This window comes from Anolis sagrei, chromosome 1, assembly GCF_037176765.1.
Source record: "Anolis sagrei isolate rAnoSag1 chromosome 1, rAnoSag1.mat, whole genome shotgun sequence".
In the NCBI taxonomy this organism is placed as follows: Eukaryota; Metazoa; Chordata; class Lepidosauria; order Squamata; family Dactyloidae; genus Anolis; species Anolis sagrei.
In genome coordinates this window covers 318,838,013-318,862,516 of record NC_090021.1, presented here as the reverse complement: position 1 = coordinate 318,862,516, position 24,504 = coordinate 318,838,013, and the positions used below count along the sequence as shown (strand labels likewise).

Sequence of the window (24,504 nt, the reverse complement as noted above, 5' to 3'; positions counted from 1 at the left end):
ACACATGCTGTTTATGTTGTAGGATGCTCTGTTTTTTCTGAAGGATTTTTTCACTAGCCTATCTACAGAAGTTGAAGTCCTAATGACCCCAGACCCTGAAGGTAAATATTCTGAGATAAGCACTTCCATATCATATTTTAAAATTATATACATAACAAGTGTCATGAAGTCATATCCGTAATTACTTTGACAACAGACCCACTTTCATCTAATGCCTTGGATTTCAACATGATTTTATTTATTTTCAGTTAAAAAGCCTCCTGGTGCTGAAGTAACTTGCAGCTTGCCTAGGCATCACATTGGTTTCAAGGAACCGAGTCCCGTCATTTCTTTCTCTCTACAAAAAGAGTCAAGTCAAAATGGAAGTGTTGATTCTGTGGATGTGCTTAATGGTGATGACCATAATTTTGCACATGAAGAGGCATCATTCAGTGATCAGCCAATCTTTTTCAGGTACCTTGGGACATCTTCTTGGATTGACACAATCTTTAGAGAAGTTCTCATCTTCCTTTCTTTTGCTTCTTTTGTGAAGTCTTTTAAGTTCTGCAGTTCAAAATACAGTTGGCTTCCATGCAGTATCCCATAATCCAGAACACTGCTTATGTTGCCTGTATGCATATGTGTACACATTAGAATCACATAGAATCACAGTTGGTAGCAAACACAAGGGCCATCAAGTCCAACCCCATTCAAAGCTCTCCTGACAGATGCCCAGTCAAGTCTTTGCCAAAAAAAAAAAAATCTCCAGAGAAGAGCATTCCACCAGATTCTCAGGCAGCATGTTCCACTGCCAAATAGCTCTTAACTGTCAGGAAATTCTCCTAATGTTTTGGTAGAATTTGTTTTCTGTAGTTTAAATTCATTTTCCCTGTCCTAGATTCTGGAGCAGCAGAAAACAAGCTTGACTCCTCATCATTCAGACTTTCTCACACATACAGGAGAAGGACCAGTTAATTAAAGTTGAACACCTCTTTGACTTTAGGGCACTGTTTTAAGATAAGTTAATAAAGCAATAGTCCTGAAAATGGACATTTAGTAGAAGAGGTGGAACAGAGACAAAAATAAGCATCATGAGGTAAAGGATATTTTTATTTTTAGTGTGTTTTTGTCAGGATTTTTGTATTTTATGATGTCTTTATTTTTTACTATTTGCTTATTAAGTTAAAGTTAAAGTAAAGTATAGTTTTCCCCTTGACATTAAGTCTAGTAGTGTCTGACTCTGCGGGGTGGTGCTCATCTCCATTTCTAAGTCAAAGAGTCACCGTTGTCTGTAGACACCTCCAAGGTCATGTGGCCGGCATGACTGCATGGAGTGCTTTTACTTTCCTGCTGAAGCAGTACCTATTGATTACCCACATTTGCATGTTTTCAAACTGCTAGGTTGACAGAAGCTGGGGCTAAAGTGGGAGCTCACCCCACTCCCCAGATTTGAACTGCTGACCTTTTTGTCAGCAAGTGCAGCAGCTCAGCAGTTTAACCCTCTGTGCCACTGGGGGAATCAAACAGAATCAAACGCAAAAGATCTTTCCTTACCGCCATTTTTTTTTGTTTATATGGAATTCTTGCTTACCCTTCCAATCCTTTAGTTGATCAAGAGGAAAATTTTCCTGATTAAACTATTATTTCTCCATAATTTCTGGGTTCCTGGACTAAGCCTTTCAGCTCCTTTAACTATAAGGGTCCTTGACTGTCAGGTTTGACTTTTCTATGACCTCTTTTCCTCGCTCCGATGTTATGCGCTTGAGCTATGTTGCTAACTCAGATCATTGTTAGGTAGAGAAACACTTCAGAAATAAAAAGCAGCTGTTTTACAACAACTAAAATTTTACACAAATTGGTTGAACACGAACATAATAGGGCTGAGGTTCCATTCTGTTTCTACTGAACAGTTTGCTGTATTTCTTACCAAAAAGTTAATTAAGACTTGATTGTTTTTAATATGGATCAGTGTATATCTGGAAATTTTTAGATCCCTTATCAATTTAGCAAATATCTGGAAGTCAGTAAAGCAATACATTATTTAGGCATCAGAGATGTCATTTTTCTGATTTTACTGCTTGAGGTAAAAATAGACTTGGATTTTATCTACTCATTTCCTAATCATGTAACCTTTTACCATTTTCTCTCTCTTTCTTTTAGAGAATTTCGATTCACATCAGAGGTTCCAATACGTCTTGATTATCATGGCAAACATGTTTCTATGGATCAGGTTGGCTTATGCTTGTTATGGTCTCCACTCATATTAGGCCTTTCAACTTTCAGTTAGCCATGTGCTTTTTCATGTCAGTTAGTCCAGTCTTTTTTTGTTATTGCTTTTCTAATCTTCTTTAAATGTTAAATTGTTTGCAAAGAGGCATTATAAAATAGGTTTACAGAAGTGCAAGTTCCACAGGATTTTCACCAACCCATTTGCTTGCACTTACCTTTTTATGAATTTTTACAGAGTGTTTGCAAGTGTGAAACAAAGAGCATATCTGATTAGGGAGAAGACACTGTATACCATTAAAAAAACTGCACAGTAGTTGTCTAAGTGTTAGTAGTTTGCTTTGGCAGTCTTATATTAACCAACAAAATAATCTACACTTAGAATTCTTCAGTAGGCTGTAGGCAGATATTTGGTCTGCCTTGTTTAAATGCAAAAAAAGGGATAAAAACAATTAGAAACATAATCAGAGGATGTCTTCCATTTGGCTGCTTATGCATTTTAGATTACCGTATATACTCGAGTATAAGCCGTGTTTTTTCAGCCGTTTCTTTAGACTGAAAAAGTCCCCCTTGGGTCATACTTGAGTTAAATGTATTATTTTATTCTGTTATTATTATTATTATTATTATTATTATTACATTCATTATTTTACTCTATTGTTATTATTATATTTACATTTATTTTACTCTAATATTATTACATTTATTATTTTTCTCTATTATTTCATTTATTATTTTACTCTTATTGTTATTACATTTATAATTCTACTCTATTATTATTACATTTATTATTTTAATCGCTTTATTATTATTGGAAGAATACTTAAGCACATTTATGTTGAAGAATGTTAGAATAATGATTTAATCAGAGTTGGACATTCTTATCTTATATTCAAAAATATTTAACCTACTGATGCATCAATTAATGTAATTTTATTGGTGTTGTTTTTATTTTGAAATTTACAAGTAGCTGCTGCATTTCCCACTCTGGGCTTATACTCAAGTCAATACCTTTTCCAAGTTTTTTGCGGTAAAATTAGGTGCCCCAGCTTATATTTGGTCAGCTTCTGCTCACGTATATGCAGTAACTTTATCTTTTTAACTCCCAGGGTACATTAGCTGGAATCCTGATTGGTCTTGCTCAGTTAAATTGCTCTGAACTGAAACTGAAGAGACTTTGCTACCGACACGGGTAAGTTTTCTCAGTTGTTTTAAGTTAATCTCATGGAATAAATCTGTCACTGTTGTGGCAAAAACCAACAGAGAATCATAGGACAGTTAAAGTAGTACATGTATAATGAAGGAGAAACAAAGTTGTTGACTAGAATTGTAACCAATATGTGAAATGATCTTTAAAGTTGACGACTTTAAACTCGGTTGATTTGAAACAAATGACTTTTAAAAAACAACAGTAATGCATTTCAAGCATTAAAACATGGTTAATTTAGCTTTCTAATATTTAAAATAAAATTCTACAGTACAAATGTAGTAATCAGGATTCAATTTTTTTTATTAAATGCAAAAACAAACAAGCAAACAAACCTGGTTTAGACAAACAGTTTGGACCAGGCATGGGCAAACTTCAGCCCTCCAGGTGTTTTGGACTTTAACTTCCACAATTCCTAACAGCCTATTTATTATTTATTTATTCACTGTATTTATACCTCGCCCTTCTCAACCCCGTAGGGGACTCAAGGCAGCTTACATATATACAATATATAAAATCACGCAATCCAGTTTCATAGTCTGTGGCTGTTCCAATTTGTCGTTTCACTATTTCATCTTATTTCACTGATAAAATGCTTGGATGAACACCCACGTTTTTAGCCTTTTTCTACTTGCAGTTAGGAATTTTAGGAGTTGAAGTCCAAAACACCTGGAGGACCGAAGTTTGCCCATGCCTGGTTTAGACCAAGGGTCCCCCCAAAAAGGCTCACAGGCTGGACATGGCCCTCCAAAGTCATTTACCCACCTCCACCCTAAGATTTAGGGTCACCCTAAGTCTGAAACAACTTGAATTCAGGCACACAACAACCACAGTCTGAATTAACTTGATTATTTCATCAAACAAAATCAGGCACACACTTCCCATTGAAATAGAGTTTTAAAACTTTGAGGATCGCAGGTTTAGAAAATATTAAAAAAAGAAATAAATGCTCCCACAACCTTTGTTCTTGGTGTTTTCCTGTTTTCATTTTCAGGTAATTAATTAATCTTTGTTTTTGTCCACACTAATAAGCCTACTTGTTGCAGGTTGCTTGGTGTGGATAAGCTGTTTTCATACGCCCTCTCAGAATGGCTTAATGATATCAAGAAAAACCAGCTGCCAGGTATTCTTGGAGGAGTAGGACCAATGCATTCACTGGTTCAGTTAGGTAAGTTCCTACAGCAGTCTTCAAATCTTTTGATCTTACTTGGAAATTTGAAATTTAACTCTATATATGGATATTTTTCCTGGAAAGTACTTTGCTAGAGTTCTTATCCACGACCCTGTCTCTGTAATTACAGTTCAGGGTCTAAAGGACTTGGTGTGGTTACCAATAGAACAGTACCGAAAAGATGGCCGAATTGTAAGAGGCTTTCAGAGAGGAGCAGCTTCTTTTGGCACTTCGACTGCAATGGCCGCATTAGAGTTGACAAACAGAATGGTCCAGACCATACAGGTATATTTTCTTTGTATTTGGGGGAATACACAAAAGTGGCCTAATTTTGAGGCTTTGGTGTGGTTGTAAATAATATTGAATATTTAGATATTAACTTAAACCTTGAATTACATGTCGTTTCGTATGAGCTTCTTTATAGCCAGTTTTGTACACAACGTTTAAATAAACATGGAAAGCAAACTACAACATTAACTTGGTATACCCTGAATTCAGTAATAAACTTAGATAATATTTCTCTTCTTATTTGGGAGAGAGAAAAAGCACAACCTTCTTCTGTTTAAAATTGCTGTTCAGATCCAAAAGAAGGCCATATTATCAATTCTATACTGTATTCTTTTTTTAAAAAAAAAATTCATGCTCATCACTAGCAAATTGTCCATTGGTTTGATGGCAGTGTGTATAAGAAATGGGTTTATTTAGTCCTACCCCTTGAACTACTTGTTTCCATTCTGAGTCCTCCTTTGGATCACTGTATGGGACATATGATGGAAGCTAACATTTTGGATATCAAATATATTAATGTGATCACTGACACAGTTTTTAAGATTAACTTGCTTTTTAAAAGCAAGTATTTATTTATTTATTTACACCATTTATATCCTACCCTTCTCACCCCGAAGGGGACTCAGAGCGGCTTACAAGTTATATATACATACAATATATTATATTATTAGCATAGCACAATATTAGTATTATATATTACTATATTGTTCTATACCACTATACTGCAATATTATTAGTAATATTACATGTAATATAAAATATATAATAATTATTATATTGTATTATTAGTATTATATTGTATTACAATATTATGATCAATATTATATGTACATGCAATATATGTTCATTATTAACATAGCACAATATTAGTATTATTTATTACTATATTACTATATATTGTAAAATTGTATATTACTATATATATTATACCACTATACTGGAATATTATAAGTAATATTACATGTAATATATAATATACTATTATTATATTGTATTATTAGTAGTAGTAGTATATTGTATTACATTATAATATTATTATCAAAATTATATGTATATACAATGCATTATATTGTTAGCACAGCACAATATTAGTATTACATATTGCTATATTGTTGCTGGGGGGAGGAGCTTCCAACTGATGACCCAGGAGACATGGAACTGTCTTCCTGGCTCCTCTTCTTCACTCTTTACAAGTAGTATCCTTGTAACTTTTATGATCAGTATGTATGATTTTTACTGGAACAACAAATGTGGTGTTAAGAGTGCTTTGTTTTTAAAATTCAAACTGAAACCTAGGCCGCTGCCGAGACAGCTTATGACATGGTTTCTCCTGGACCTAGTTTAATTGAAACAAAAAAGATCAAACGCCTTTCTCGCTACCGTCTGGCTCATCAGCCTGTAGATCTTCGAGAAGGGGTGGCCAAGGCATATAGCGTTGTGAAAGAGGTAAGGAAAACACTATTGTCTTCTGGCTTTTTGCAATACACTTGTTTCAGAGTCATGTGACATGGAAGATGTCAGTGTTGTGATTTGCAGATTATATTAAGCCAGTTATTCTGTTTTATGATAGGGGTAAATAAAGGGGAGAGTTAGAGAGCTGCCCACATCAAGATTTTTTTTCTCCCCAAATGTAGTCCAGGGCAGTGTTTCCTAAGATGAATAATGCGGGTGATTATTTGGCATCTATCTTACCCCTACAAGACCCAAAGACCAGTTCCATAATTGAGCTTGTTGGGTACAGTTGTTGGTTTCTTCTCCTATCCAGTGACTAGCAGCAGATGATTTAGGGACTGATTTCCCAGCCCCCCTTTTGGTGCAATTGGTTAAACCACTGAACTGCTAATCTTGCTGTCTAAAAGGTTGGTGGTTCGAATCTGGGGAGCGGGGTGAACTCCTGCTCTTACCCCAGCTTCCACCAGCCTAGCAGTTCAAAAACATGCAAATGTGAGTAGATTAATTGGTACCGGTTCTGCGGGAAGGTAATGGTGCTCCATGCAGTCATGCTGGACATATGACCTTGGATGTGTCTGCGGAAAACGGCAGCTCTTCAACTTAGAAATGGATACAAGCACCACCCTCCAGAGTTGGACACAACTAGACTTCATGTCAGGGAAAACCTTTTTACTTTCCCAGAACACCACTCTGTATAATATTGTTCAAAGGAGTGGGGGAAGCAATGTTGCTACATTTTTGAATACTCCCTCAGGCCATTTTAGCCCAGCAGAGGCCTTCTTTACAACTTCAACTTTCAAGCCACCGTTCTCTTAGGAAAGATCTCTCCTGGGCTTTAAATAGTTGTGCAGGGAAGTGGCAGAATTCCCTGTTTTGTCTGATAGATGGCATTTAGAGACTATTCTTTTTTCTCCTTGGGGTCACAAAAATGGCATTGGAGACTGCATGGGGCTCACAATCCACACCTGTAGTAGCCTTGATTTTTGACCAGCAAGTAGGTGAAGGTAGAAACAAATTACAGACCTCCTGTCTGTAGTTTATTTAATTCAAGGTTGAACATCAGTAATAAGTTGGTCTAGAAACCTGTTTTCTGTCCTGGAACACTGAGTGTGCCATGCAGACTATCCAAACACCAAACTGGGAAAAAATAATACCCACTTTCTTGGGCAGCCATCTGAGAGGCATGGATGGTTTACACTCCTATTTCACAATGACTGTCCTTGAAATGCTGTCAGTCTTTCCTCTTGACTGCTGATCATTATGCTGCCTCTCCATTCCTTCACAGGTTCCATTGCGACAAATCAGTGCTGTTTAAAATCATTGCTTGACATCTTGTGTCTCTGTTTAACTTGTCACCTGCTGTGCTTGGCCTATTCACAAAGTCAACAAGATAATTGGCCACAGTGCAGCTCTGCTAGGTGTTCCTTTTCTGATCTGTGGGAACACAATGCCAATCTTATTACGCTACAGTGGGTGATGGGGCCAGGGAGAGAAGTATGGTTATGTAATGTAATGTGTATGGAACGTTAGGACCTAGAAAACCTAACTCCTTGAAATGGCATACAGCAAAGTGATTTCACTCAAGGAGACTTGGCAACTCCACTCACCCTATTTTGTGTTTTTGTAACTTTCTAAAGGGGATTACTGACACAGCCCACACCATCTATGAAACTGCTGCTCGCGAACATGAGAACAGAGGAGTAACTGGAGCTGTTGGGGGTGTTCTCCGCCAGATTCCACCAACAGTGGTGAAACCTCTCATCGTTGCCACAGAAGCAACATCGAACGTTTTAGGTGGCATGAGAAACCAAATCAGGCCTGATGTGCGCCAGGAAGAGTCTCAGAAGTGGCGCCTTGGAGAGGACTGATAGCTTAAACATGCTTGAGCCACAGAGTTTGGGAATCCATCTTATCCTCATGACAGTTTTAAATGGGACATATCCTTTTATTATGCTTGTTTATCTCAGGAACACAGGAGATTGTAAAGCTATTTAATGTCAAACATGAAATTTTTGAGTAGAGAACAAGCTTGGTAATTGGTAGTTGTTGGTGTAGTTCATGTTACCAGTACCTGCTGGTCTGTGCCAAATGGAATGGCATATTTTGTTGCCAAATCCACAATATGCTGGTTTTAGACTGGATATACTATATTGTTTTTCGACATCAGGGACTTTTGTTTTTCTTTTAAAGAAAACCCATTTCCCCTATTTACAAGTCTGTATTTGTATCTAGAGGGATTCCATGAGCATGGTTGAACGCTTTTTCGTAAAATTGGTTCCTTTCTGGAACAGTAGACATGACAGTAGATATGACATGAAGAACCTAGATGCTACAGGTTGTTAAAAAATAACTGAGTTCTCAATTATTTTGCTGGCTGTGAGTGTTTGCCCCTTCTGTGGCAACTAGTAATGAGGACAATCTGACTTGGTCAAAAATTGTTTCCACACAATTATGAATATTGAATTGTTTCACCTACGAGTTGACTTCCTCCTTGTGTGGAAACTGGGGCAGTTTGAATGTTGCAGACATGTTCTGTTGTGTTGCACTTTAAAGAATTTAGCCTGTAACTTGCTTTTTTTAAAAAAAAAGTTAATAAAAATATAATGTGCATTTTTGCCTAGTATGGTTTCAAAACCTATGCAAATTATTTAAAGGGAAAAGACACATCAAGTTTATCGATAACAAGGAAAAAGAGTCACCTGAAAGTTCAGGTTGCTGGACAACAAAGAGTATCCAGTGAGTGACTGGTTCTTCACATGTGTGCAATTGTCCTGTTTGAGAGAAAAAGAGAGAGGTTGATTGTGAAAGAGATGCCAGCTGTTGTCTGTATTATGACTATATGGTGTCAGTGCTATGCAAGGTTTGTCTTATTTAATCTGTCTTTTCTTTGGAATTTTCATTTAAAAAAGCAGATTTACAAACTTGTTCAGATATCAGAACAGTTTCAAAGTTGCTATTTTGCTGTGACCTCTAAATTAAGTTGAATACTAATTTGGGTTACTACTTGTTCTCAGTTCTAACTTTTCTGTTTTGGTTCGGCTACAAGGCTCTGAAATAACATACAGGAGGTCAATGGAATAACTGCTGGAGAATTTTGTTGTGAAGCAAAAAAGTGCCGTAACATGGGAAATGACAGAGAATAACTAGCAGTTTGTTCACTATACAATTTCTGCATTCATGGGCCTGTTACCATAAGTAAAGAAGGGCTTTTGTTAAAGTGACTCAAAGAAAGAGACTGTACTTTGTTTGGGTGGTGGAGACAAGTGCTTGTACAGAAAAGAACAGCCAATAATCTCCATGCTGGAAAAAAATTAAGCTAAAATGGTGATGCAGTAATAGTTGTGCATTTCTAAATTTGTACCAGATTGTGATTTTTCTCCATCTTCTGTTTTCTTTTAAGTGTAAGCTCTGTGCTTTCATTTTACCTGTAAAAGTCCATCCCCACCCCCCAGTTTGATCTGTTTTGTTGACAGATTATTTTAAATTTAAGATGATTTTGTTGTGTATCTATTCCTGGTTCTTTGTATTTGGAAACATCCAAAATCCAAGGATGGAGGGTTGTCTAATGACATTTAATATGAAATAATTCTCCAGTTTACAATAATGGTAACTGCATTAACAATGCAATAATGTGTCAGATATAAGTCTCTTAGAGTCCTTTTACTGGTGCGTGACCATAAACACTTTTGTGTGTGCGTGTGTGTGTGTGTGTTGAGTGCTGCTTTGGCAATATTTGCTGATTCAATACATTAATAACCAAAATGGATGGCCCGCTCTGCCACAGTGGGCCCATTTGAAGGTTTTAATAGTCAGATCGCCACCATGTTGGGAGGGCTTCCATTTAGGGGCATGTATTATTGTATAGTTAACTCAAATTAATTAATATTTCAGAAATTGCAGAAGCACTTGGCTTTTTGTTGCCACTTCCAACAAGAACAGGGAAAGAGCTCTTGTAGCACTTTAGATATTAATTAAAAGAATTACATTGGTAGCATAAACTCTTGTGGACTTAAATATGCATCTGAGGAAGTGAACTTAGTCAACGAAATACTTATGAAGTAATTCCATGCATCTGAGAAAAGTAGACAGCCTACAAATGCTTAAACTACCAACTTTATTCTCTCATTTAGTCTTTAGGGTGTTACAAGATCTCTTTACATACTTGATATTCCAGACGAACACGGTTATGTCTTTGAGTTTTCACAAGAACACGTCGTGAATATTAGCATTTCTGTTGTCAATTTCTCATCAGGGGCTTCCTTTGCTATTTTTGATGTTTTGAAACTGACATTGGAGCAGCAACTGTGCTGGTACTTTATGCTGACTTCTTATTTCTTGTCCACTAGGGAAGCAAAGAAAAAACAATTCTGTAAATGTCTTGCTAATATGGACTGCCCACATTTTTCAGTACTGTAGTGGGAAAATAATGAAAGAAGATATGTTAAAATGACATTGACGGTGTATAAATGTACAGTACACTTTTTGTTATACTACTTCAGCTCACAGTCATTCGTGTTCTATGCTTCATGATATTAGACCATGTAGTTTTGGTTTTTTCCATTTCAAAAGCTTTGGATCACTTTCTGTTTCTAACCAGCTGGATTGAAGCTCCCTTTCTGATCTAACATTGGTCACAGACATGATCAGTCTCTTGTGTTGAGCCATATGAGGTTAATATAGGGACAGTGTATGGCCCACTGGCTGCCTATCAGCAGCTAACCACTGCTCTTAGTTTGCATATAAGCATCCAGTAAGAGTCAACATGGTAATGTGGTTTGAGTGTTGGACTACAATTCTGGGAGACCAGGGTCCAAATCCCTGCTCAACTGGGGAAACCCACTTAGTGACCCTGGACAAGTCACAAAGCCTCAGAGGAAGACTAACCACCTCTGAATACATCTTGTCAAGACAACGGTAAAAGAGGGCTATCCTAAATCTGAATGAACTACAACATAGAAAAAACAAAGAAGCCAGTTCCCAGACATGAATTGACTTAGATGAACTTGCACAAGCAACATAATTGCAAGCAAGTCTATATCTATTTTAGATTCCAATTAAATTGGGATCCCAAGCAAGTAACAGTGTTGTTTCCAGTTCCCTGTTTCAAATTAGATAGCTAAATGTATTCCAATTAGAAAGTAGGTTTTCCATCAATAGGTGTAGACTTGAAGAGCATGAATTTCACTGGAACTTAAGAACCTAATTATTAACATTTTACATTTTGTAATTTTGAAAGAGATATGTCACTTGAAAGTGTAAAATATGAATGCTTACCTTCAAATCTGTTCTCATAGCTCTGTAAAACATTTGTTCCCCAGTGGTAGAAATAACATCCATATAGACAAAGTCCCAAGCAAGCACTTACTGTTTTTCACACAGTTGTTGTAACCCAGGAAAATACATGCCTAGATTAGTCTGCAACTATGTAAAATAATATTGCCACACGCTCACCAAGACTATAAAGAATGTGGCACATTGAGTTTTCCTTAACTGAAAGCTCCTATTTCCATTGGAGCTTTTTTTGATGATAGTTACCTTAAAGCCAAGGGATGGACAGAAGCATGTACTTAATGTAAATTTGAGTTTTACTATCCAATAAGCTATACTAGTTTCATGAAATATGATCCAAAGTCTCATGGGTTTGCTGTGTTTTCCTGTATAAGTGCTTCTCATAAGAGAAAATCAGGAAAGTCTGTGAAAGTGAAGCTCTGTGGACACTTCACAGATTATAGATTTTTTTTCACAGTCCTGAGGCACATTTTTGTAAATGTTTATTTCATCTCACATTTAAAATATGCTCAGTTTGTATTCATTTGTCATTGTATTATGACTATTAAACCATAAGCTATTTCCCTTGAAGTTCCATATGTTACACCAGAAGTAGCTGAGATAAAGAAGTGGACTCCATTTGAAATGGAATTGCCCTGTCAACCTGCAAATGTGATACCTATTTTTTCTATTTTACTGTAGCTGTTGAATAGCAAAACACAGTTTAAATGTGTATTAAATAGCATCCTGGATCTCAGCAATAGTGTATTGCTATCAGTAGTAAAACAAAAACAAAAACATGCGGGTATCTGCACTCTTGGCTTTTCATTATAATAATCTTTGTTTCATGTATCACCAGCCTTCTGCAGCTTATGCTTCTGAGAGCGGTTTCAGCTTGTTCCAAATACTGAATCGTGTTTACATTTTAGAATCAAGTTGGCTCATTAATAATAATTGTGTACTTGTACTGGATTTCCAATAAAGGGAAAACCACATAAGCTAAAGATAGCTTAACAAAGAGGAACTGTTTGTATACATGTATATTTTTTACTTATGTGTCAAAGTTAGCCTTTTTGTGGTATGTTTTTGTATATAGTTTGCTAGCTCAGAACAAACTGTATAGTAGGATAAAAATGTGAAGGCTCTTTGAAGGGAAATCATTGTACTACCCTTTTCCTTGCTTTGCTGAGAACACACGCACTCACCCAAACTCGACTATTCTTACTATGGTCAAGTACCAATCTTGATGTATATTGAATGTCCAAGGCCTTACACAAATAAGATGTTCTGCTCAACTGGTGTATGACAGAAATAAAACATTCTAAACTGCCCTTTGTATGAGTGCTCTTTTGTAAATAGATTGTAGGAATTGCAAAAGATTATACTCTTTCTCTTATAGGGTCAAAATTAGTAAGAACTTATCCAGAAGAGGCATCTTAACCAATCTTCTAACCATGGTTTGAACCATCCTGCTCGTCAGATTCCTACATATCAAACTTGAAAGCTCAAACAGCATGCTCAGGCAAACATGTATGTACACTATAACATTAGTTGAACTTTGCAGACATGTTATCATTTGAGAACTAGGCAGTCAAGTGGTGAATGATCCAACGTGGACCATATGCCCATAAATTTCAGATTCTGTTGGAGCACACCAGAGAACATTCAGGCAGCAATTATCATGAGAATGTGTATGTGTGTGTACAGTAAGGCTCCAAGTACCTATGGGGGTATTTTCACAGCCAATATATTTTTACCTGAAATTGTGGATATTACCAGCATCATTAAATTATATGACTTCTAATTCCAGCATACCAAAGAGTTGTGTAAAGAAATAAGTGGCAAAACCCCATTCTTTTACTGGCTTTTGCTTGTGCAACTCTAGCGCCAAACATTTACATACATTTTTGTTCTGTTAATTTCTTTCCCATCACTGGATTGTGAAAGTGGCTAGTGATAACTGTTCTTAAAAGGGAAATCATCATTTAAAAAACCTAGATAGAAGTTTTGTAATAACCATAGAGAAACTCTGTCTACACAGGATTCTAATTGGGCCCCTGTCTCTTTGGCCTGAGTCGGCTGCTTTTCTGGGGGCATTACAGGAAGTAATTATGCTGAATCATGTCTTTCTGCATTAACTCTGTTTCAGTCTGAACCGTATTCCCTCAAGCACCATGTACCATTTAATGCAACAATCTATGCCGACAGACAAAGTGTGGGTTTTCAGATGCTATTTGCTGCAGGACCACGTAGGTTGTTGTCCTAGCTGAGGTTTATCATCTGATGCTACTAGGGTTGAAGTCTAAAACATAAAAGCCTGGGAACAGTTGTTGAAACACTTTTAGGGCGACAGCATAAAGATCATTCAAATGATGTAACATCCCATTTGCTCAGCTGCTTCGTCACCAGGAGTTGTTTTTTTTCTTCCGAGATAGAGCTGAAAACCATTTAGTCTCTAAAACAATGTTGAAGGAAAAACAATTGGATGGTAGGAGGAAGGATTCTTAAACCCTAGTGCTTGACTAAATGAAAGGAAGTGTTTCTAAGCATTTTCACAGTAAATGGGAACGACAAGATAATGCTACAGTAGTCACAGATCCACAGCATTAATTTTTTCATACTATCGTTGGCACAGGCAGACTCTCCAGCCTTTTTCATTTTCCCAATGTGTGCAAACCGATCAACTCCATCAGAGGCTGGAGTCCCTGGAAGCTTGTGCTGAAACAAATTAGTTTGTTTTTAAAGAGTCCTTTAAAAACAATATCCTGAAATATATTGCTATTTCTGTAGGGAAAATGGTTGTGCCAGTAGAGGGTGCTCAGGAACCATCTATTTGGCCCAGTTTTTCCTATGCTCAAAAAGCATTTCAAAATGTGTGTATTTGAAACACACACATTTGCGTGCTTGCTTAAACCTGGCGTTTTCATTTCAGCCACACTGGAGAAGAAGAATGGATATACATTTGCCAGCATCAACATTGGCAACTTACAAACACTGCCAGGGAGGTGTAGTTTTACAAGGTCTTTAGATATTTCTGCCAAAAACTGCTGGTGCCGCATCAAACAAAAGCTCTCAGGATTTCATAACATTGAGCCATAGCAATTGAAGTTGTGTTAAATTGCATTAATTCTAAGGGTACATACAGCCTGAGTCTGCACACCTCCATCCCTGCCAAGTTCCCATGAGGCCTGGAGGTAATTTTATAACTGGTGGTCTGGCAAATCGTTTGAAATTAAAATTGCCCACTCTTGTATGTTCCCACCACTGTTGACAAGTAAACTCGTGGGATCTTTAAAAGGGTATCTTGCCCAGATTCACCTCAATCCAGAAGCTATCCCTGATTTGATTCTTACAGAACATGAAATGGCCCTGACTCTGAAAGGAACCATCAAGCAAGCCCAGAAGGTTCCTAAGTCTGGGCTCAGACAAAGGAGGTTTTCACATTTCCCCCCTAGCACTCCATAGTTAAAGCACAGGGTACTTCTAACTTCCTGAGATCATAGTTCCAGAGGACATGAAGAGTAGTTGTTATGTGTATGCTTTGCATGCACTTCAATCACTGGCACCTCCAGGGAAGAGTTCTGCCTGAAATCCTGGAGACCTGATGCCAGTGAATGGGAAAAAAAAAAATTGAAGTAGATAGGTAATGGCATGCCAATTTTAACCCTCTTGAATTTTGCACAACTCTAGCTTTGCCCCTACACTAAAATGAATCCAGAATGATGTGATGTGATGTTACTTCTGATTTTATTTGCAGCCATTTGGGGGCTTAGGAATCATAGAATCAAAAAGTTGGAAGAGACCTCATGGGCCATCCAGTCCAACCCCCTGCCAAAAAGCAGGAATATTGCATTCAAATCACCCCTGACAAATGGCCATCCAGCCTCTGTTTAAAAGCTTCCAAATAAGGAGCCTCCACCACACTCTGGGGCAAAGAGTTCCACTGCTGAATGGCTCTCACAGTCAGGAAAGTTGGGGTAAGCAGAATTGCTGTATTCTTAGGTAGTTTTCACCAATTTCCCTCCTAATTGGGAGTTGGAAAGCATCCTGAAATGTCAGGTTACAATGTGGGAGTGAGGGGTGGGGGTGGAGCTGAAAAATATTGGTCTGACTTTGAGGTGGGCTCACCAATCCCCCAGAGGCACTGATAGCAGAAGGTGGTGACAAACCATGCAGTCTAATCCTGCTACATACTTAGCAACTACTTAACAGTATTTGCCACAAATTCACCAAGCATCAGAAGAGGCTAACTTGCACATTGAAGGAAAACATGTTGTGCTTCTCTAATGAGTATGTGTGAATGACTGAGTGGGTGGGTGGGTGGGAGAGGAGCCTGTCCTGTCCTAACCTAACCCTTTTGGTAGTACACATACATATACATTCAGTACATGCATAAAGCAATTTTAACTGCTCATCAAACATACAGCTGCCGGATGGGTAAAGTCAACAGGCACATTGGGATTATGGAACAAGATTTTTTTTTTTTTGCATCAGGAGTGACTTGAGAAACTGCAAGTGACTTCTGGTGTGAGAGAATTGGCTGTCTACAGTGATGTTGGACAGGGGATGCTCTGATGTTTTGATGTTTTACCATCCTTGTGGAAGGCTTCTCATGTCCCCCATGGGGAGCTGGACCCAACAGAAGGAGCTCCACTGTGCTCTCCCAGGCTTCAAACCTCCGACCTGTCCGTCTTCAATCCTGCTGACACAAGGGTTTAACCGGTGGCTCCTTCAGTGTACAAATGGCAATCGTCTTAACCTTCCTCAGTGCAACACAACTTTTGAATTCTGGGACAGGATGATGTAGAAGATATATTCTGAATCCAGAGTGGCATAGTAATTTAAGCATTAGACTATGAAACTGGAGATCATTGCTTGGTCACAAAAACACTCACTACCCTTTGATAGGGTCTCAAAAACTCTCACTACCCTTTGATAGGGTCACAAAAACTCACTACCCTTTGATAGGGTCACAAAAACTCTCACTACACTTTGATAGGGTCATAAAAACTCTCAGTACTCTCTGATAGGATTTGTGACTTAGCCATAAGTCAAAAACAACTGACAAGATCAAATGGCAAGTGAGAGCCAATGGGACCTAATGTTATAAGTGTTTGTTTTTGTTTTTTTTTTTTACAAATTTGGAGACAGGGCTTCAGATCCTTTGCCACAGAAACCCCAGGTAAATCATATTCTCTCAGCCTCAGAGGAAGGCAACATAAAGCTTCTTTGAATACATCCTTCAAAGAAAATCCTGTGATAGAGTCTCCTTAGGGTCACAATAAGTCAGAAACAACTTGAAAACATATTGTAACAGTAACATACAATAAACAGATTGTGTTGTTGCCATCTTTTAGTAAAGCAGGAAAAAGAGGGAGACTATAGCCTAAGGTCACAGTCTTTTGAGTAGCATAAGTCAGTAGGGACTTTAATCTGGATCCCCCAAGTCTCGGCTAAGAGAAGTAAGAGTGCCACTCTGTGCTGCTCAGATTGTGTTCAGTTCTGGGCATCACAGTTCAACAAGCATATCGATGAGCTGAAGCATGTCCATAGGAGAGTCAAAAATTGGAAAACCAAGCCCTATGAAGAATAGTTGAGGGAGCTGGGTATGTTTAGCTTGAAGAAGAGAAAAGTGAGAGATTAAATAATAGCGACAAATACATAATTATAAGAGTATGATTGTCAGTTTAACTATCCTGGTTCTATTCTGTTATCCTGAGATTTGTAGATACGGAGGAAGTGTAGAGAACATTAGGCTGAAAGGAATAATTGTCTGATTTCTTATGGGACATATTCTTATGTTACTAAGGTCAGATTGCATGTGAAGCCTGCAGTTTACAAAGTTCCTATTTCAAGAGATGATAAACCTTGTATTCTCAGCAGACCCTGCCATTGTAAAATGCATTCATTTGACTGTTCTTTGATGTCTTTCTAACCAGGATTAGAAAAAAACAGAGTAGAGATTTGTGACATTGGAAGTCCCCCGTCCCACCCCCAGTGCTACTAGTAATGGCTTCTTGGGTTTCTGAGAGCATATCTGTGACCTTTTGTTTTCAATGATTTAACCTCTGACTTTTGAAATTTCTCAGTACTTTATGGCTTTCAGTACTCTGTAACTGCTGGCAGAGGACTGAAAGTCATACAAGTCATACAATGGACTCTTGCATTTCTATGGAAAGGTCACTACTTTTCTATTTCAGCACAGATTTTGCCCCAAGGAAAATGAACTCGTGATTCTTCCTCCTTGTAATAGTCGTAGTTGGTGGCTGCAATGCCACTGAAATGAGGAATTTATTCCAGATATTACGTAACCCTTTAAGGAACTATCCAAAGTCCTGAAACTATTGGGAATATCAGAATCCAGCACTTTGGATAGTTATTTCAAAATTTAAATTAAGGGCTTGTCTGGACTGCCAAAAAGAAAACCCAGACTAATTTCAAATAGAAGACTGGCCATCTTCACGACATAGTTACTTCCCGTGAGTATCTTTTTTTTTTTGGGGGGGGGGGGGGAGATTGCAGGGGATGATGGTTAAAATGACTTTGTCCTGCTTCAAGCAGATGGGGGACACTGCAGATCATCCCAAGGCATCCCAATGACAGTCTGAATAGATAGTTTAGGTTAGCCTAATCCACTGTCCAAACTGGACATTGGCATTATCATACTTTCCCTGTGCCTCGTTTTGACATCAGCAGAGGGGTCTACACAACCAAATGATCTCCCTTCCTGCAACCTGTGTGAGCAGGCACCTCTGCTGATGTCAAAATGGGGTACCCACATAATTGGAAAAAAGGGTGATTACCTCCCTTTTTGTACTGGCCATGCAGGCATCTCATTCTGATATTGGCAGAAGCACCAACAAAAGCAAGGAGCTCACATGGAGCTCCATGGCTGCCTGGGAGAGGTGGGAAGATGGGGAGAAGCAAGTAGAGTGGGTGCACACCCTGGCTATAATAATGGCCTTGGATTTGGTATGAGTATGCTGGATTCAGGGCTACTCCAGGGCATATTTACACCAGGCTAAACTGCCCAGTGTAAATGAGTCCTCAGATCTGTAGTGGGATCTACAGCTTCACTGATTGGAGTTGCAGCCTCTGCTTTGTAATCACCAATGCACAGTGGTACCTAGAGTGTTGGATTATGTCAGTGGTTCTCAACCTGTGGGTCCCCAGGTGTTTTGGACTACAACTCCCAGAAATCCCAGCAAGTTTACCAGCTGTTAGGATTTCTGGTAGTTGAAGGCCAAAACATCTCGGAACTCACAGGTTGAGAACCACTGAATTAGATCCTAGTTCCCACAATGCCATGACACTTACTGGCTGGCCTTTGGGCTCCCTTCCTCATATTATATTTGTGAGAATAAACTAAGCAGGAAGAGAACCATGCTATTCAGCTCAGTGGAGGAAAGATGGAGTATAATGTACCTTATAAATAACATGAATAACAATTATACATCACTGTCTTTAAAATAAATGTTTTGATTCAGTGCTTGTTCATCTCGGGAAACAAACTAAACATCAACAAATATGTATCCTGGCATTCTGTATTGCAGTTATAGATTCATAACCTTCAGTTGCAGATCCATAACTGCTCCATATTCAGTAAGGCAATATAGTCTTAATGTTTGTTTTGCAAAATTGTTTACTGAGTTTGTATAGTTTTAAACTTGTATTGCTTTAATAATGTGCCTTAGTTGCATTGAGTCTGGCTGTGCAAAGCAGGATCCCTGTTACAATTCCTTGTCACAGCCTCGCTCACTTGCAGGAGGGGGCTGGAAGCATAATCTTTCTTGTGCCCTGATCACAACTGAGCTGACCCCCTTGACCAATGCTGCAGCTAGCTTTTACACAGGTTGGATGGGTGTATTGGACCATGAGAAGATACACAACTAAGTGACTAATGTAGAAAATTGTCTAGTTTGTATAGAATGAGATAATGGAGATGAAGTGGGGGGCATTCTATGTTTTTCTTACCTTTAACATATTGATTTCCTCTTTGCTGTTATTTAGGGGTGGATGCTGGCTTGGCTACAGAAAGCCGCAGTCCAATCAAATCTGGAGAGCTAATTTGCATTTCTGGTCTACAGGGAGCCTATATATGTAGCACTGGGAGTACATCCTAAGGTACAAATGCCTTAAATAAATAAACCTATTCTCAGCAGTAAAGCAACTGCATTCAATGGAATTTATGTACAGGTAAGATCACAAAAGAGTCTACTCCTCTGAACACTGTTGAACACATTCATCCCGGTCTGTAGGGCAGCATGTTTCACAGCCCTGCTGGATTTAACTGTTGTCAAATCCTTTGTGTTCCCTTTGAAAGAGAAGCTACAATGAACTGGAGTATGAAATGTGCTGCGTGTTGTTCTCTGTGGGAGTCTATACTAGTCTGCGACCTCCGCTGACTCGATTTGTGTGGAGTTATAATGACTGTGTATGAGTTCAACAGCTTTTGCTAGCAAGTCCATCTTTTACCAGCAAGAAAAGCCCTTCTAAAAATAATGACACTAAAATGACAAAGAAGTAATGACAAAAAAGAGAAATAAAAAAGAATGAAATGATTATTATATTTGATTCTTAGAAATGTAACTATTGGGGGGGACAAAATGAGCACATTTAAAAACCCAGCTTAGCCATCATTAAAAAAGCATATATAAGAGTCTTAGGGCCCCATTCAGACAGGGCCCATAACAGAGCTCCTGTGGTTTTACCAGAGGCATCCAAACGACGTCTCTGGTAAAATCAAATTAATTGGAGACAAAGCAGGAAAACCCTGCAATGTCCCGAATTAATTTGATACTCCATTAGAATTGTCCCGAATCATCCTGAAAGGCCTAGGTCTAATGGAGCATGGGCCCTGTAGGGAATGACCCCCTGGTAATCCCGGGATTACCAAGGGGTCAGTCAGCATAGCCCAATTTGCTTCTATGCACCCGGTGGGCCTGGAGAAGTGAAGATAGAACCCACCCCTCCCCAAATCTCCCTCTAAAACCTTTAAAATAAAAGAAAAACTTACCCGGCTGCCATTATGCCTTTTGACATGCTTTTTGGAATGTACCAATGTAGCAATAAGAGATGGGGAGGCAAACCGTTCCTCCCCCTGTCTCTTAGTGCAACATTGCTACATTCCAAAAAGCATGCTAAAAGGCATAATAACAGCCAAGTAAATTCTTTTAATTTTTATGGGCTTATGGGAGGGGGGGGGGGGTTGGGAGGGCATCTAGACACCCCTCTGGGAAAGTGCAAATTTTGGGGGAGGTGTGTGGACTTAAATGCATGCTGAAGCAGGTTTCTTAAACCCACTTCGGCACATGTTTTAGTGCTGTCTGGGAGTGGCCTTAGGCCCCTTCTATGCTGTCCTTATATTCTGATCTGATCCCAGGTTATTTGTTTTGAACTAGATTATATGAATCCTCACTGCCAGATAATCTGGGATCAACCTGGGATCATATCCTGGGATATAGGACAGTACAGAAGGGGCCTAAGTGTGAATGATTTTCAAGCTCCAACTCTCTGCAATGGTACCAATTTGGGGACATTTCACCGAGGGGCTGAATTATTATCTGGGGAAATGCCCTCATTTTGCCTTCTGTGGGTACACACCACCCCAAGCTGGGATAACTTCTTATCTTCTTCCCCACATCCCATAGAATAATGATTAACTGACTAAAATGCTTGAAATTTGGGGGTTTCAATGGGAAAGCAGACATTTTATTTGGCATTCTTCAAGTAGTTTCCCCTTTTACACAGCAGGCAAAAAAGTAAGTGAAACAAAATCTATTGACAGTATGGAGAATTTCTACATAGTATCCTAAAATAGCTCTCATGTTTCCATAATCTAAAAAAGAAGAAGCTTTGATCAGTATTGTTGCATGTGCTCCTGATCTGTCTAGAAAGTGAACCAATATCATGTTGTGTGAAGAACTGATATTTTAGCTTTAGCTGACTGGACTTCTCGTTTATCTCACCATGGTTATTTGTCAAAGGCTCCAAATTCAGTGTTAGAGGTCCTGCGACTTTCTAACTTTAAGCTGTTCTCCAGAGAGTTGCCATCATTGCAAATCCCACTAATACATTTGATGTTACTCTTACAGTTTGTTCCTTTCTAAAATTGTCTAATGCTAGTGTGACATGTATTGATTTATGTAATGGCCTGTCGTCACTGGTTAACTTCTGGTTTACTTCCTGTTGATAAAATACTTTTTCTAGATCAAAAGCAGTCTTGGGACTGGTGATTTTTTTCCAGACAACCCATAAAGCATGTAAAGAATTATTTTTAATGAAAAGGGTTTTTAAGTCATTGACCCATTGTGGGCCAATGCAGCCTCCTCATCATTAGCAGCTACTATCCTTGGCCTAGGGTGAGTCTGAAGCCAGTCCAGGTCATAAGTGCTGGACCTGTAGGAGACAAGACACACACAGATGAACCTGCTATGGTACCGCTTTAGCAGCCACATGGTCCAGTCGGGCCAAGACCACTTGCTTGTCAGTTCATTTTCCATTTCACCACCAGTGCTCCCAGCTGGTCATGGAGCTCCATGCAAGTTCTTGGTTGTCACTTTTGACATCAACAGAGTCATTGCATGATCAGGAAGAAAGAAAGGGTTGCACCAATGAACACAGGGCAAGAGTGATGGTGCTGGTGTCCTATCTGGACAGTGGATTGGTTTAATCACATCCAAACTCATTGTCCAGGCTGCCTGGGAGCCATGGGATACTCCACAGTTCCAACAAATTCCCAAGTATCCCCAGACTTTGTCCAAAGCAGGGCAAAGACCATTTAATTTTATACACACAGTTTGTGAATGTCTGGAGCATAGCCAGAAATGATTTCTCACCTTTGTTTTCTTGTCTATGTAGACTCACCTGTAGCTAGAAAAGAGTGAAAGAAGGAGGGAATTTTGCAGGCACAAGGAAACACTTTTCTCATACTTTAGATACCAAAGTGTGCACAGAGAGAAAAAGGTCTGAGCTCTGTGTGCCACTTGACCTACCTTTTGCTCCCCCAAAATCTATACAGAGACCAGTTATTCTTGGATAATTACTAATGAGTTCACTTCCCCTTTCATTATCTTGTTTTCAAAGATGATTACACCAGAGGTGCGATTACAGATTTATAATGCAAACCTGGTGTTTCTTGTGTGTTTTTTTCTCATAGGTGTTCAATCTGGCTTGCTCACAGACTTTGTGTGGTGTGAGGGATTTCACTGAGCAAAGTGATTGCTCCCTCTAAGCAATGTGAAATTTAGGGAAAAATATAATTAATTATACTAGACATTATGCACTACATTAGAGTATTCTACATTATGCACACATTGCCAATACAATATGGAAGGGGGCAATTCAAAATGGAAACCCTCATCCCCTTCTTCTGCTCCATACTATACATATGCAGTCCGGCCCGCTTTTTGCTTGATCCTCAAGTTAGCTCAAGTTGTTGGACTCAGAAGTGGTGGAGAACTTTATCGAATTTAGTTTAATATTCAAATGCATGTAGTCATGTAAGGATAGTAGACAGAATGATAGTGGATGCTGGCACTAGCATGTAAAATGTCTAAAGGTGCAAAAGCGGGCTAGATGAAGTAAGATGAGTCATTTATAATTCCTTAAAGGATTTGAAAATCTGGATGTATAGGGGAATTCACCCCTGTTGATCCTATTGGCTACTTACCAGTAAGTGAAGTTGAAGAAGAGGGGTCATGTTACACACTTATTCACTTGTAGCTCTTGTACAAGCGATACCCTGCTGTCAGTACCTCCATCATTTGTCCCATTGGAAATAAAAGGGTTCATTGTTTGCAGTTTCACATAGCCTCTCAAAGTCTGAGAACATATCTCCCATAGATACAAGGGTTGTATTATAATACAGTAATTCACCATAATCAAGTCCACAAAAGTTAAATCGGGCTTTAGCACAGCAGGTTAATTATCAAGCTGCAATAAATCTTGCCAATCGGAAGGTTGATAGTTCGAAGCCCAGGGTGAGCCCCTGATCTTTTGTCCAGCTTCTGTCAACCTAGCAGTTCAAAAACAAATGTGAGTAGATAATAGGAAATATATTAAAGCAGAGAGGTATTTTAGGCATGGTGTTTGGGTCAGAAAAAGGAGGAAGTTTATGAACAAAGAAAAGCTCTTCGGCAAGGAGATGGAGCGAGAGCACTCCCCTGTGGCTGGAACCGAGCACAGCCTCCAAAGATGCTGAAAGATAGGAAAGCCTATATATATATATATATACCTCTATCTGTGGCCTGCACTGTCTTGTCATTGTATAATTGGCAATAAATGTTTGCCGTATATATGTTCTATGATCTGCCCTGAGTCCCCTTCAGGGTGAGACACGTGGAATTTAAATACTGTAAACAAACAAACAAACAAACAAACAAACAAACAAACCTACCTGCAACTGTGGAGGGCCAGATGTATTTTTCTTCAGTTTTAATCTCATGCATAGGCTACCCTTTCACAGTTTTCTGTACAACAATCACACTAAACACAAGATACTAAGGGGAAGGAAACAGCATGGAGTACTAAGAATATATCTTTCTCAACCTGAAGGAGCTAATCTAAAATCACACTAAAAACACTGTCTGATCCTCAGCATGTACTTGTTCAGGAGGAGGAGCTGCCAATATCATAATGCATTCGAAGTTGATGAAAATTGAGTTCACAAGATGGGCATCAGTCTCCCTTCCCCTGAACCCTTGAACAACTGTGCTAATAAAGAAGGAAGAAATAATACACATGGAACAGAGCTCAGTTTAACAGGAAAGTAATCCCTATGATGGAGAATCATTTCTGTTGTTACGTGTCTCTGCTTATGTGACTTCAATGCTTTCAACTTTACTTGAACTCTAAAAGACTGAGCAGAGCAGCCCTTAAAGATGACTATTCCCTCAGAAGGTAATATAAGACA

At 38.7% G+C, this 24,504-nt stretch overlaps 1 protein-coding gene across 2 annotated transcripts in view; it reads left to right on the top strand.

Moving 5' to 3' along the window:
• The window catches only part of ATG2B (autophagy related 2B), a 63,622-nt gene extending 50,700 nt beyond the window's left edge, over window positions 1-12,922 (top strand). For both annotated transcript variants that reach the window (XM_060755952.2, XM_060755944.2), the window contains exons 35-42: window positions 23-101; window positions 249-453; window positions 2,140-2,209; window positions 3,315-3,397; window positions 4,459-4,580; window positions 4,714-4,868; window positions 6,168-6,317; window positions 7,961-12,922. In XM_060755952.2, the coding sequence (XP_060611935.2) occupies window positions 23-101; window positions 249-453; window positions 2,140-2,209; window positions 3,315-3,397; window positions 4,459-4,580; window positions 4,714-4,868; window positions 6,168-6,317; window positions 7,961-8,191 (1,095 nt within the window). In that variant the 3' untranslated portion in view covers window positions 8,192-12,922. The remainder of the gene's footprint in view (window positions 1-22; window positions 102-248; window positions 454-2,139; window positions 2,210-3,314; window positions 3,398-4,458; window positions 4,581-4,713; window positions 4,869-6,167; window positions 6,318-7,960) is intronic.
• The last annotated feature ends 11,582 nt before the right edge of the window (window positions 12,923-24,504 follow it).